The following is a 14,855-nucleotide window of genomic DNA, read 5'->3' as shown; positions in this document are numbered from 1 at the left end:
AATGCTGTGCTGTTCCTCTCGGCACCGTACATATACTAGCCGGTACTCCCTCCACCGTTCCTCTCCTGGTGTCTTCGGTGGTGGGGGAAGCGGCGCCTGGGTCTGAACTGGGGTCTGCAGTCTCCCTGCTGACGCCGTCGGGGGCGGTCCTCGATCTCTGGGACCGCATCTTTCTCTCCAGGCTGAGTGCAGGGTTCCAAGCCTGACTAAGTTGAAGGCCGCTGTCTTTATTAATTAGATCGTCCTGTAGTCGGATTTCGATGGCCTCTTTAGCAACGCAGTCCCAGAAGTAGGAGGATTGACAGAGTATTTTTGTTTTTTCGTAGTCCATAGTGCGGCCAGTCTTTATACAATGGTCAGCCACGGCCGATTTAGTGGCCTGGTGTAATTCGGTATGGCGCTTGTGTTCGCGGCACCTCTCTTCTGCAGTGCGGACAGAGAATTTGAGCCCTTTTTTCTCTTATCTTGTATTCGATGTCCTTACCCGAAATGTTTATTGGTGTCAGGAGGATCATTCTGCTTTCTGGCGCAAATGCTAGTTCTCTAATTTTTTTTACTATTTGCTGGCCGCGCGGGAATAGCCGAGCGGTCTTGGCGCTGCAGTCATGGACTGTGCGGCTAGTCCCGGCGGAGGTTCGAGTCCTCCCTTGGGCATGGGTGTGTGTGTGTTTGTCCTTGGGTTAATTTTGGTTAAGTAGTGTGTAAGCTTAGGGACTGATGACCTTAGGAGGTAAGTCCCATAGGATTTCACACACATTTGAACTATTTGCTGCTGCTGCCGCCGCCCACTCCCCCCCCCCCCCCGCTTTATATTGTGATAGTTTCCTGGAATTTTAAGGCTTAGCATACATTTACTTGTTTAATTTTCCTTAAATTGTCAGTAGCACTGACTCATCTGATTTGAGCAGATGTTGAATGACTGACAGGAACAATATTGTGTGGAAGAAGTAGCTAAAGGACATGCAGGATTCAGAGATACCTGTCGTTGGTGAGCCGTGGCTGGTTCGATTCGTGGTTGTCTTGGGTTAAACCTTGGTTGCAGTCCTGCAGTTTTATTTCTCCTGCGGTTATCGCGATAATGTTGCTGTCCTCTGAGTGAGTGGCAGCAGCAGCGTGTATCGATACTAGTACTGCTGTACTATCTTTGGTGTGTGACCAGTCGGTCGGCTGGCGTGGAGTAGCAAGGAAGTCTCCCGTCGCGCCTACTCTGGCCTGGGCCGCTGGCTGTGTGCACGCGCGGTTGGAGTGTGAGCTGCTGCTTTCGAAGGCTACAAAGTTCGACGCCCACCGATCTTGAACCTGAAAGTTGAGTCCTCATTTAGCCTACTATCGAGCCTCAACTGTTTACATTTCTTCGTTTGATCCTGGTTGTCACTTTTGGGACATTCCCGCGAGCAACAACGTGTGTGTATTCAAGTCGGCTAAGATTCCAGCCGTCTTCCTGTGGAGTTTAACTTAATTTATTCCCTGTAATTGAAATTGACCAGCGGTTTCTTCTGCCTTGTAGCCGTTGACGATCCGGTTACCTGCCTGGTCGTTGGCGTAATTTTCGGCAGTGTATTTTCCTCGTCATGTTGTTGCTATCCAGCGCGGTGTGTAGTTCGACAGCTGAGGTGTTGTTGGTCGTTGTGGGCGCCAATATTCTGTGTGTCGTGTATTGAAATCTTGTGGTCGTTCTGCTGGTTGCGTGGAGCGGAACTGACTTTACTGATTGGTCGGTCGGCTGCCTGTCGGTTGGGTTGCCTCCAGATTAAGAAGTCGTTGAACAGGCTGCCTGTCTCACCTAAACGGGCGTTAGTGTTACAATCCCAGGCCGTCCTTGTAAACTTCCAAGCGCCGTTCCTTGTGTGTTACATAGTAATTTCCCTGTTTGGGTTTTAGTTATTTGGTTGATGTGTGGCCTTCAACCGAGTATCAATATCTCTTAAATTAATGTTCTTGTCTTGCCCTTTTGCATTAATTTTTTAAGATAAGGCCTTCTGCCTTTTGATTGAAACTCTTCTTATTGCTTAATATGCGGCCTCCATGCAAGTTCCATTAAAATTAAATTGCTAATACCTTCAGCCTGTTTATATTGAAGATTTAGAAAATATTCTTGGGTGCAACCCTCAGAAGAACCTTGTATTTCAATTTCTTGCTTAGGCCTTGTGAGTTGGATTTTGAGTGCGGCCTTCAGCCGATCTAAAGTTAATCAAAGGAGGTCGATTAACGTTTTGAGTGTTCTGCATCCTTGTTGTAATATTGTGTGTTGATAAATAAAGTTTGTATATTGAGTGCAGCTGACAGCAACTTATTTTGGCCCCTTTCCATAACCTAATACGCTCTGCCCTGCTAGCCCAGGCATTTCAGTTGGCTCAGCTCGAGTGTTCAGAAGGCTCAGCATTTCTCTATTTCTGGGATCCCCACCAGGTCTGGAAGACATCGAAACAATTCAGTGGCGCGCTACTAGATTTAGGTTCTGTCGTAACACGAGAATTATGTACATGCTCCGTGAACTAAAATGGGAGACTGGCTACATGTTGCGGGCTTCCGGCACACACACTTCTGCTACGGTACGGATAACAGTGTGCGATTGAAATAGCGCTGGAAATGGAAACGTATTCCAAAGTTGAAGCACGCGGAACAGTTCGATTTTTGTGGCCAAAACGTCTAAATTGCACAAAGATTCGTCGTGAAATTCTGGCGGCGGATGAACCAAATTCAATGACGCGTCCACCTGTAGTGAAATGGTGGCAACAATTTGGCCATGACCGCACACACGTGAGTGGTGCTGATCCGGAAGTTTCCACCTTTTCGGCAAGCTGCAAGAATACCTGGGAGAGGGGAAGAAATTTTTCAACGAAGCCGGTGTTCATACACAGTCGTCGAATGACTCCCTGACCAAGGACCAAAATCTATTGTCGAGGAACTGAAAGATTGGTAGAACGTTCCTATAGCTGTTTATAGAGACTTGGCGAAAATGTTGAAAAATAGTGTCATGTGTCTGTGTCACTTTGAACTGATATGTTGTGCTATCTAGCCACAAAGCATGTGGAAACACGGCAGCATCTGGTCTAGCCTTCTGACAAAGGGAGAGTGACCAAATTAAATTTAATTAATATAAGCTGCGACACTGTCGCGAATAAAACAGTGACCCGTATATACAATAAGTTTCCTTTAATTTACGTCTATGGTCACAAACTTTTTGTTATCAGATTACCGGTTTCGGTCGATAATGACGATTATCAGATCTGCAGCAAAAATGGGAAAAAAACATAAACATACTCGCAGATTGCCTACAGTTTAAAAACAATACATAGACCATAATGAAAAGTACTACTGACAAATATATGCACTCGCTTTTAAGTATGAAGAGGCATACCTGTTCTATAAAAACAACATCCTAATGTACTGCAGCCATAGTGGCATCGTCAAATGTTAAATGCAGAAACAGCACCAGCATCGTCAAATATACATAAGTAACATCTTATGCACGAGTCATGTTGTCAGTAGCACTACTGTTCAAAACAAGCTGCCGTACAGTAGCCACGAGCTGTTTGTGTTGCAAGTTCACCAGATGTCGCCAACGTCAGCATAGACTAATTTTCAATAATTAATTACACAGCGAAAATAAAGGGGATACAATAGTTGATGTTTGTAATGAGCTTATAACGTATATAAGGCATTATAGTAATAAATAGCAATAATAAAACACGACAAACGTAAGATTGTTAAAAGAGCAAGAGTTAAGAAACAGTAGTTGACATATGCTCTTGTGCCAATATTCTAGACAACGACATAAATAATAAACATCTTTGATAGTGCACCGGATAATATAGAACAACCATAAAACAAATCGCTAAAGAAGCCACAATGAAAGAAAACAGTGCTACATATTACTGAGGAGGAGGAGGAGATTAGTGTTTAACGTCCCGTCGACAACGAGGTCATTAGAGACGGAGCGCAAGCTCGGGTTAGGGAAGGATGGGGAAGGAAATCGGCCGTGCCCTTTCAAAGGAACCATCCCGGCATTTGCCTGTAGCGATTTAGGGAAATCACGGAAAACCTAAATCAGGATGGCCGGAGACGGGATTGAACCGTCGTCCTCCCGAATGCGAGTCCAGTGTGCTAACCACTGCGCCACCTCGCTCGGTCATATTACTGAAAACTAGTGTATGCCGACATTAGCGACATCTAGTGAACTTACAAAACAAATAGCTTGTGGCAACTCTGCGGCAGCTTGTTTTGAACAGTAGTGCTACTGTGAACATGAATCGTGCATATGATGTTATTTATATATATTTGACGATGCTGGTGCTGATTCTGCATTTAACATTTGACGATGCCACTATGGCTGCAGTACATTAGGATGTCTCTTCATACTTAAAAGCGCACAAATGCATATATTTGTCAGTAGTTCTTTTCTATGTATTGTTTTTAAGCTGTAGACAATCTGCGACTATATTTATGTTTCTTCCCATTTTTTTCTGCAGATTTGATGATGGTCATTATCGACCGAAACCGGTAATCTGTTAAAAAGTTTGTGACCATAGACGTAAATTAAAGGAAACTTATTTAATTAATACCTTTGGTTACAGGCGAGTTGATTGATATAGATCACGGGCGAATCGGCCCTTTATTTTGAAAGTCAGCTTAATTAAATGCCAATTAAATCATATCAAATGAATTTCGCTCAGCAATTACGGACTTCCGTAGGCATGCCTAATCACTGAACTTCCAGTTAGTGAAAAGATTATAATTTTCTGACGCCTGGTTTAATTAATACATTATTTGTACAATTTGGCGTTCTCCTGGAAGGCCAAGGTAGACGTTGGTTTGAATTTCAGTCCTCCTGCACCAGCGGCGGAGGGACACATCCCACTCGCCGTTTTCGTGAAGACCCGCTATTCCAGCTCCCATTCTGTGGACCGCAGGCCTGCCTTCACGGGCCGGATCAAACTCTCAAGAGGCGCACCTGTTAGTGGTCACAGGGCTCTCTTCTTGCCGGCAGAGGCATACAGTCCGTTGGGTCTTCGAACACGGAAATGACGTGACGTAATCGACGGCGCCACTGAAGTCGGTTCTTAGTTGCAGCAGGTTTATGACCATCGTCAGCTAGGGAGTTAACGCCATTATGGACAAGTATGAATACATCTTGCATTGGTAGAGGCCACCGATCGCGCGACTCACTACATTACGGTCAGTAACAAGTTTCGTCGTGTTAATCTGTAATAATTTAGACGCAAAGCAATAGTGTACGAGACAGTACGCGCGGGAACGCATCATGTTTCTAAAATAGCAAACTAAACTGCCCTTCCCTGGGCCGAGATACCCAACTTTCATTACTATTAGTATTTAAAGTGTGTCTCGGTGACCCTCTCCTAATTCTGGGGTTATACCATTCATCACAATGTCCGTAACTTCTTTCCTGTTTATTTGTTCTTGTGTTTTGATCTGCAGCAAGACAAGTTGTCGCCAGTTTCTTTGCTTAATTTGTGATGTGTAGCCGTTATTCGCTTGTAACAGAATACCTCTCATTTAATGTGTTATTCATATGCCAACATTTTACCAGAATTGCCTGTTTTTCCTTGGTCTGTGGCTTCCCCCTGTTGTGTTCTTTTATCATCAATTCGAATGCTGAAACCGCAGCTAGACTAGATGGAGCCTGATGCCGGCTGCGGTCGGGACAACAGAAGGTGAAATTCAACATCGTCAGCTCACTTAGGTGAACAAGGCAAACTGACGGGCAATTTAAACACTGCTATCATTCTTTCAATTAATGTCATCATCTCAAGAAGCATCAGCCACGAAGTGTCTGCAGCTTTCCATAAAAGTTACTTTGTCTAACTTACTTTCCGAGGTGTCCTCGGCATGCCGGCACTGACCTGGGTTCAGCTCGAGGAAGAAGGGCAGGCGGTCGTAGCCCTCCTCGTAGCGGTAGTCGCTGAGCTCGCTGCCCTTGTTCCACTTCTGCAGCGGCTTCTTCTTGCGCTTGCGGGGGTGGTAGTCCGCAGGCCGCCGGCGCACGTGGAACATGATGGAGCCTGCAACACCACAAACAACGTCGTCACACTCAAAACAGTAGCTGCCACGCTTCAGTGGGAAACACTAGCTTCCTTACAAAACACACACACACACACACACACACACACACACACACACACACACACACACCACCCTGCGACAGGTGAAAAAGAGTGAAATACTGGGGCCAGTATCAGAAAACTGCAGTGTATTATAATCTAATAAACGTTTGTAGCTCAATGCAACTTATGACGGAGCTACAACCATTTATTTAAAAAAAATGGTTCAAATGGCTCTGAGCACTATGGGACTTGACTTTTGAGGTCATCAGTCCCCTACAACTTAGAACTACTTAAACCTAACTAACCTAAGGACACCACACACATCCATGCCCGAGGCAGGATTCGAACCTGCGACCGTAGCGGTCGCGCGGTTCCAGACTGTAGCGACTAGAACCGCTCGGCCACCTCGGCCGGCCATTTATTTCAATTATATGTTGCGGACCTACTTTTCACCTGCAACATACTGTAACTTCGTATTATGATCTGCTTATAATCATGTCAAGTAATGTACGACATCGCCCGCCCGTTTAGCCGTGCGGTCTAACGCACAACTTTCCGGAGTGGGAAGGAGCGCCTGGTCCCCGGCACGAATCCGCCCGGCGGTCTTATGTCGAGGTCCGGTGAGCGGGCCAGTTCGTGGATGGCTTTTAGGCGGTTGTCCATCTGCCTTGGCGAATGCGGGCTTGTTCCCCTTATTCCGCCTCAGCTACACTATGACGGCGATTGCTGAGCAAACAAGTTCACGCACGCGTACACCACCATTACTCAACCACGCAAACATAGGGGTTACTCATCTAGTGTGAGACGTTCCCTGGAGGGGGGGGGGGGGGGTTCCACGGGGACCCGAACCGCACAATAACCCTGAACGAGTGGTTCGGTGTGTGGCGACGGAGGGGTGAAGTGGACTACGGCAGTCATCGTGGGGTTGTGGACAACTGTGGCTGCGGCGGGGACATTGCCTCTCCGTCGTTTCTAGGCACCCGGTTAACACACAATACAATACAATGTACGATATCAATGTGAATTAACATCTTATCTTTCAATAGGCATGTTCAAACGCTTACTGCAATGCACCAATGCCTAAATCACCAACGGGTGTTAAACATGAGCATATGTGCATGGAACCAAACACAGAAGAGCGGTGCATAGCTCCGAACACACAGGATGGAAGCAGAATTGTTCGCTGGAGACAGCTTAAAATTTCGGGAGTGAAGACTCGCATGTGGGAGTGAAGACTCGCATCATGGTGCATTGAAGCAACTCAGAAAGAAAGTTTCCTTAGAAACTGACAAAAAAAAAAAAAAAGACAAAATGACAAAGGAAAGGTGTGTATGCGGTATTGGTGCATGTCTACCGGCCGGCCCGGGTGGCCGTGCGGTTCTAAGCGCTTCAGTTTGGAACCGCGTGACCGCTACGGTCGCAGGTTCGAATCCTGTCTTGGGCATGGATGTGTGTGATGTCCTTAGGTTAGTTAGGTTTAAGTAGTTCTAAGTTCTAGGGGACTGATGACCTCAGAAGTTAAGTCCCATAGTGCTCAGAGCCATTTGAACCATTTTGCATGTCTACCGAAAAGAAACTGCTGCTGACGTGCCAATTCTGCGTCGACCGCCAGTCACTGCAACGAAGTCAAGTGATTGTATCTAAGACTGTGACTGTTAAATTAAGTAATGTGTGCCCAAAGAAGAATCGAACTTCGACTCTCTACCGTTCGCGGGTAATGCTCTTAAAAACTAAGCTACTTAGCTACGTCTCATAGCTTGTCCTAAGCTTCGATTCTGCCAATAATATGTCGCTCTCGCCCCAAACTTCGAACCTCATAAAACGCTCTCCTGCAAACCTTGGTGTATCAGAACTCCCTAGAGAATTATATATATATATATATATATATATATATATATATATATATATATATATATATATATATATATATAAGACATCGGTAAGAATACACTAGCTCCATCTTACACAACGGCAGCAACAAAACTATGAAGGACGGTAGTGAGTCGTGTCAACATGCTTCAGTAGGCAAGAGCACTGATTGTAAAAAGCTAGGATTCCTAGTTGGACACGTTCTACAACAGTTCCATAGTGACAGCGTCGTTGTTTGTCTGAGACTGACACCAAAGCAATTGTGGATTACCGAACGTAATACTGATGACAGCATTTACAAAGATTTGGCTAAGTGTAAAACTTGATTTCAATTTGTGTCCGACGAGGGTCGATAAACTACCGAGTCGCAAGGCACATTTAGACGGTCAGCCAAAGACGTGGAACTTCAGTGCCTTCACTGGTTCAAACACAAGTCTCCGCCGGCAACTGGCATGTGCTTTGTCGCCTAGAGAGTAGGCATCTCCTGCGACGAATTGATACGTTTTTCTGATCAAGGAAAGCACTTTCTTTGCATCTTCTATATCCTCCGTTTTACGGTACAATTCACCTAACTGTTTCGACGTATATCGTATGGTGTAAGTAAACTCGTCTGCTGTTGTAATTATTATTCCAACGCGCGGTACTAATACTGGTATCTGCTGTCTGGAGTACTAGTGGCGGAGTTGGACGGTTCTGAGGGACAACGAGAGGCACCTGAAGGGCGAGACAGCCAGCGGAATCGAGTTTGGCGCCGGCTGCTCTCTGCGAGGGGGGCAGCGTGATTGCTAATTACGCGGGGGTCGTGGTCGGCACTCCAACTCCGCAGGCATCCGTCAGACACGGGCTACTTGCCGGGGCAGCCCGCAGCCCAGTTTAGAGGACAACCAGAGCAGGCTAGGCAGCTCACGAAGCAACTCGCCTCCCCAGCCCTGCAGACACCTGTAGTCAGTGTCTGGCATCACAACCTGGGTTGCAATAAAATGACAAAGTGTCTTCTGCATTCGTCCTAGCCACGTTCGGACGAACGTAGCCAGTACGGCATTCGTCAATTTGCATTTACAAACGGAAAGACAGAAGCTTTTTTTCTGCAACAGTAACTAATTCGAATCTGAAAATGACATGTCACAAGCGCAGACACCTTTTTCTTGAAGTGATTACTGTAACTGTCACTGAGCTGATTATTTATTCCAGTCATAACAGCAAGGTAATTCTGCGATGTTTGTCTCGAAATATACACGCCAATCCCATAAATTTCGAGACTGGAATAACAAAAAAGAAAGAAAAGTTCAGACGGTATGTTTGATACTACCTCTCCCTCATTTGAGAACACCACACAGATCGTTCACACTGCCACGTGGAACCGTCAGAAAAGTCTTTGTTCGTTTAAGCGTTAACCTTCATCTAAATTTCTATGGTTTGTCGTTTTGTGGAGGTTCGTATAATATCAAGTTTCACTCGTGGTGATTTTTTCCAGGAAAGAATTCTCACATCTCGCATTTCAATCAAGTCGCAGCAGGCATTCACACATCGTTGTTTTTATTCGGAACATACTTTGCACAAACTTTTCTCCTTTTCAAAACATTTCGGACAATTTACTGAACACTTCATTTAGATGTGTTCCATTTCGATTTGAAACACAACGACGCTGACACTCTACAATCGCACGTCCACTGAATTAACACTGCCTGCTCGCAACCGACTGGCCGAATGCACGGCTATTGTTTCCACTCCTTAGTTTACGCTGCCACCGAAGTTACTTCGCTGACGTCGCTTTATAAGCCAGCAATAAAATCATTTTCGAACTTTTTGGAAGGGCGGTGGTTCAAAAAATGGCTCTGAGTGCTATGGGACTTAACTTCTAAGGCCATCAGTCCCCTAGAACGCAGAACTACTTAAACCTAACTAACCTAAGGACATCACACACATCCATGCCCGAGGCAGGATTCGAACCTGCGACCGTAGCGGTCGCGCGGTTGGACGGGCGGTGTATGACTTCTACCACGTCATCAACGGACAGAGGTAAAACTTGACGTATCCTAAAGATTTTCATATTCATAGTGAAACTATGTATTACCGGGGTTTGTGTGTTCTCAACAGGTTTCAAGATGCTCCTTAGAGGCTGAAAACTGTAATGACCATCGGAGTAATCTCTCAACGGGGAATGGAGTAAATAATTTACTTTATTGACAACTCCACAATTTGATTTAAAAAGGGAATAACCGTTAAAATTGTGGTCTTCAGGTATCGCACGGAGTAGTAATAACAAGCCCACTATTACCACCACCACCACCATTATCAACAAGAAGGACACATATTTTCTTTCTTTGTGTGTGAGTAATGTTTCCTGAATGTTTGGCCGTACCTTTTTGTAACACCCTGTATACCAGCATCAGAGTCGCGCTACGTTGCATATCTGCTGCAGAAACACCATCAAACGGAAATTTTTGATCGACCTTACAGAAGTGTAGCAGTTCGTAGTAATGGACGGAAAGTGGTCTAGTGAAACCAAAGTTATATCAGGTGTTTCCAGTGAAGTGTTACTGGCCCTCTCCTGTTATTGATCTATATGAACGATTCAGGTGACAATCTGAGCAGCCCTCAGGTATAACTTAAACGAACAGGGTTCTTTCACAAAGGAACAATACTAATAATGATGATCATTATGATACATACGTGGTGAGGAATAATCAAGACATAATAAAGATTCACGACGAAATAATCATTTATTTACACGTATCGCAGTATAGTCATACCGGATTACACCTACTCTGAAAAATGTACACCGTATTTTCGACATAAGTGTTAACGAAACGATAAACAAATCTTAATTTCATGTTTCCTACACACCCCGCCATCGATGTACCAAAATGATTATTATAATTATTGTTTCTTTCCGAAGAAACATGATTTGCTGTAGCTATAGTAGTGTTTAATATGACGAGATTCGAAGATAGTATTTGAGGACTTCTAGTCCACCGCCTTAGCCGACTGCGCTTAAACACAGCCGCTCTAAGGCTGACGCTCTCGTACGGTACCCAATAGGCTCGACTGATCCAAAACGTTTGACAGACACATTGTACTGCAGCAGAATTCGTTACTTCTACACAGGTACTACATTTGTGCCAAAGATGAGTACAATTGGTGAGGCGTTGGATGCACGCTTCCCTTGTATGAAGCGAGGTGACAGGCGGGCCAGTATTGAAACTTTCGTACGTCCTTATAGATGTGTTTAATGTGGCATTAGTGTAATACGGATCCAAATAGCATCGTTCATTTAGGCGAAATGTGTGGCAGAAATTTGTTGACGCGGAAACGGGATAGGACTCGTGAAATTATTCCGTCATAGGCTTCAATATTACCAGTAGGATCGATACTCAAGTACTTGTCCTATTAGGGTTCCGAAACACACAATAAAATACATGCTAGGAGGCGATTAGCGTAGGCAAGCTATTTACTTCACAAAAACAGCGATCGCTTGGCGGGAAAGTCATTACTTTGGCGCCATTTCTACTTCGCTAATGCAGACTTGGCGTGATGCACTTTTATGAATAAGATAAAAACAATCCTGATAAAAACGAATACAAGTCTGAGCAAAAAGATGATATATCTGATTCTGGCACACATCGTTACAAGCTTGACTATCAAAATACAACCTTCTGTTTTCTTTCGGATATGAAGTCCATGTCACACCATGTAGAGCGACGAACAGGGAGTATCGTTACACAAATGTGTATCGACTTTGCACCTCAGCAGTGACATTTAGTCACGGTCCGACAAACAATGCTGATCTGTATCCAAATTTCCGTTCACCGTACATTCCGTTGCAAGGTGGAAATTTCCTTCCAGTAAGACTGTGTTTCGTTTCGGCTCTTCAGCTTCTGCGAAATAAAGACGAATGCCAAATTGTTTAAGTGCTCAGAGTTGTCTCTTGCACACTAAGAGTGACCCACTGAATAAACGAGACGCAACAGTGAAAAACAAGCGTAAATTCTGACCCAACGAGGTAGTGCAATAGTTATAAAGGAATGGGCTCGTTTTCAATTAGAGCAGTGGGACAGATGCTCAAAACTATAGTGCTGTACCGTTGACCTCACTCTGTTGTTGAACTCTGTACAACTCCTATGCTAGTGTATTATAAGCAAGTTAAATGTCGAATATCTTCTCTGAATAAATGCACAGGTGTCCCGCAGGAAACAATCTTTTGAAAGGCAGCTCACTGTCCAAGAGATGTGCGAAGCAGTACATAGCACTGCGCAGGTCGATAAAGTGTTCCTCGATTTCCGGATGGATTCGCACTGTGACGTAGTGAACAAAATGGTTCAAATGGCTCTGAGCACTATGGGACTTAACTTCCGAGGTCATCAGTCCCCTAGAACTTAGAACGACTTAAACCTAACTAACCTAAGGACATCACACACATCCATGCCCGAGGCAGGATTCGAACCTGCGACCGTAGCGGTCGCGCGGTTCCAGACTGCAGCGCCTAGAACCGCTCGGCCACTCCGGCCGGCTAGTGAACAAAAATAGGTCGCTTTCAGCAGAACTCGTCAGATGAAAATATTGCGTCGTTCTTACACAATGTTGCGGCACTGTTATTGTTACCGTACTCACTGCGTGGCAAAAAGGAGAACACAGAGAAAACATAGATGGATGTCAACATAACTTCGTATACATACCCGTCATCGGTGGATATGGAAATGATTAGAATTGCAGTTCACCGTCAGGAGAAGCACGGACCGTGCATAAGTTTTGTTCGGGTTTAGGCCTGGTAGGACATATAAGGGCCGCGAAAACCGTCAGATATTGAGTGAAGGACAAAAAGATGCCGTGTATTAGTGTGATATAGCACTGTCACCACCTGACGGAGTTTCAAAGGGGCCACATTATCGGTCTAGATTTGGCCGGCTGGTCCAGTCGTGCCATAATCATATCTGTCGGATATTCGGATGTGACAGTGACGCGATGTTGGACTACATGCGAAAGTCAAGACAGGCATACCCGTCGCAAAGGTTCCGGTCGACCATGCTTGACCACCAAAAGGGAGGATTGCCGTTTTGTGCATACAGCACATCCCAACTCCTAACTGCGCCTGCCTTCTGACAAGCAATACACTCCTTGCAACATTCTGTGTCATTCCACACCGATGGTCGGAGACTAGTAGTGCCCGGACTAGGAAAATACCATCCCATGCGTAGCCTGCCGTCAACATCACAACACGATCGACTGCTTTTAGAGTGGTGTCGTGACCGACAAGCATGAGCAGCTGATGAGTGGCGACGAACTGTGTTCAGCGATGAATCGTGGTTCTGCACTACCCCGAATGACCAATGTCCGCCAGTATGGCGCTCACCTGGGGAGAGGTCCCGTTCTTTCAATATTTTGGAGAGCCACATCGGTGTTACTCCTGTCACGATGTGAGAAGTAATAGGGTATGAGTTCTGGTTGCGGCTGCAAGTGGTTTAGAGACCTCTGATGGCACAACGGTACGTCACGAATATTTTGCGTCATGTGTTGCCTTTCATGCGACAGTTTTATGGTGACATTTTTCAACAGGATAACGCTCATCCATACATTTAACGTGATTTTACAAATGATTCAGGGACATCTGATGGCACAACGGCACGTCACGGACATTTTGCGTTTTTGTGTGTCCCCTTTCAGGCGAAAGTTTTATGGTGACATTTGTCAACAGGATAACGCTCGTCCATACATAGAAAATGTCTCCATGAATCGTCTGGGAGACGCCGAAGTACTTCTGTGGTTAAGAAGTTCCTCATATCTGCCCACGATAGCATATGTGTGGGACCACCCTGACGTCAACACCGTTCAGTTGTTAGCAGTATCCAGGTTGTCAAGGACAAGTTACGAAAGTTGCGAGCTAACTTGCCTCATGAGGGGATACAACGCCATTATGACACCTTTCCGAACCGAATCAGTGCATTCGTCAAGGCCAAAGGGGGTGCAACGTCTCACTGATAAGTGAGCTCATACGGCCACGTTATTTGTAAATATCACTCGATTTTGTCGTCATTGAAACAACATAACGTACCCTCTTAACCCCACGCGTTTCATTTCGTTTCATCCTCTCTTTCTGGGTACATCACTTTTTTGTGAAGCAGTGTGCATCAGTTACCTAAAGGACAAAATCAAAAGCTCTGTGAGGATATATATGGACCATGCCATTCATGCAAGGAAATCACTGCGACTGAAAATTCAACTAAATCGAGAAAGACCTGGAGGGGTTAACACTTCGGGGAGAGACCCATAAGTGTTGGCTTACGCCCGTGAAGATCAGAAATTGGAATCAGCGTAACAGTAAAATATATAACGTGTACCCGTCCACAGAGATTTAACACGGAAATGACTGAGTAAAACTAGTTGTATGACACACGGCTGCCGACGTGGATTCATTGGAAGGATTCGAAGGAAGAACTAATCACACAGAAAGGAAGGAAGTAGAATTAGGATTTAACCTGCCATAGACGATGAGGTCATTAGACGTGGAACACGTTTCGGACTGCAGCATGGGTACAAAGCCATGCGACAGCGTCCTTTTGCAGAAACCGTCCTGACAATTGCTTTAAGCGACTTAGGTCATCATCATCATCAGTTATCTGCTATATTAGCAGGTCCTTTGCCTCTCCATTTTCTGCGATCCATTGCTTCTTTCTTAAGGCTGCTGTATGTTGTACCGTCCATCATGTCATCCAGTATCTGGAATCTCTTCCTTCCACGCTTCCTTTTCCCTTCTACATAACCTTCTAAAACTGTTTTTATCAGTCCGTCATTCTTTCTTAATATATGCCCAATCCAATTTCTTTTTCTTCTCTTTATTACATCTAGTAACTGTCTTTTCTCTCCCACTCTTCTCAGTACCTCTTCATTTTTTACTCTGTCCATCCAACTTATTCTTTCCATCTT

At 45.0% G+C, this 14,855-nt stretch overlaps 1 protein-coding gene across 1 annotated transcript in view; it reads right to left on the bottom strand.

Annotated features, from left to right (window-relative positions):
• The window catches only part of LOC126204449 (afadin), a 711,881-nt gene that overhangs the window by 159,012 nt on the left and 538,014 nt on the right, over positions 1-14,855 (bottom strand). Inside the window, exon 8 of the mRNA XM_049938836.1 lies at positions 5,865-6,023. Within this exon, the coding sequence (XP_049794793.1) occupies positions 5,865-6,023 (159 nt within the window). The remainder of the gene's footprint in view (positions 1-5,864; positions 6,024-14,855) is intronic.

Source organism: Schistocerca nitens, chromosome 9 (genome assembly GCF_023898315.1).
Source record: "Schistocerca nitens isolate TAMUIC-IGC-003100 chromosome 9, iqSchNite1.1, whole genome shotgun sequence".
NCBI lineage: Eukaryota > Metazoa > Arthropoda > Insecta > Orthoptera > Acrididae > Schistocerca > Schistocerca nitens.
The sequence above is the reverse complement of the archived record's forward strand: the minus strand, read 5'-3'. Positions and strand labels throughout refer to the sequence as shown.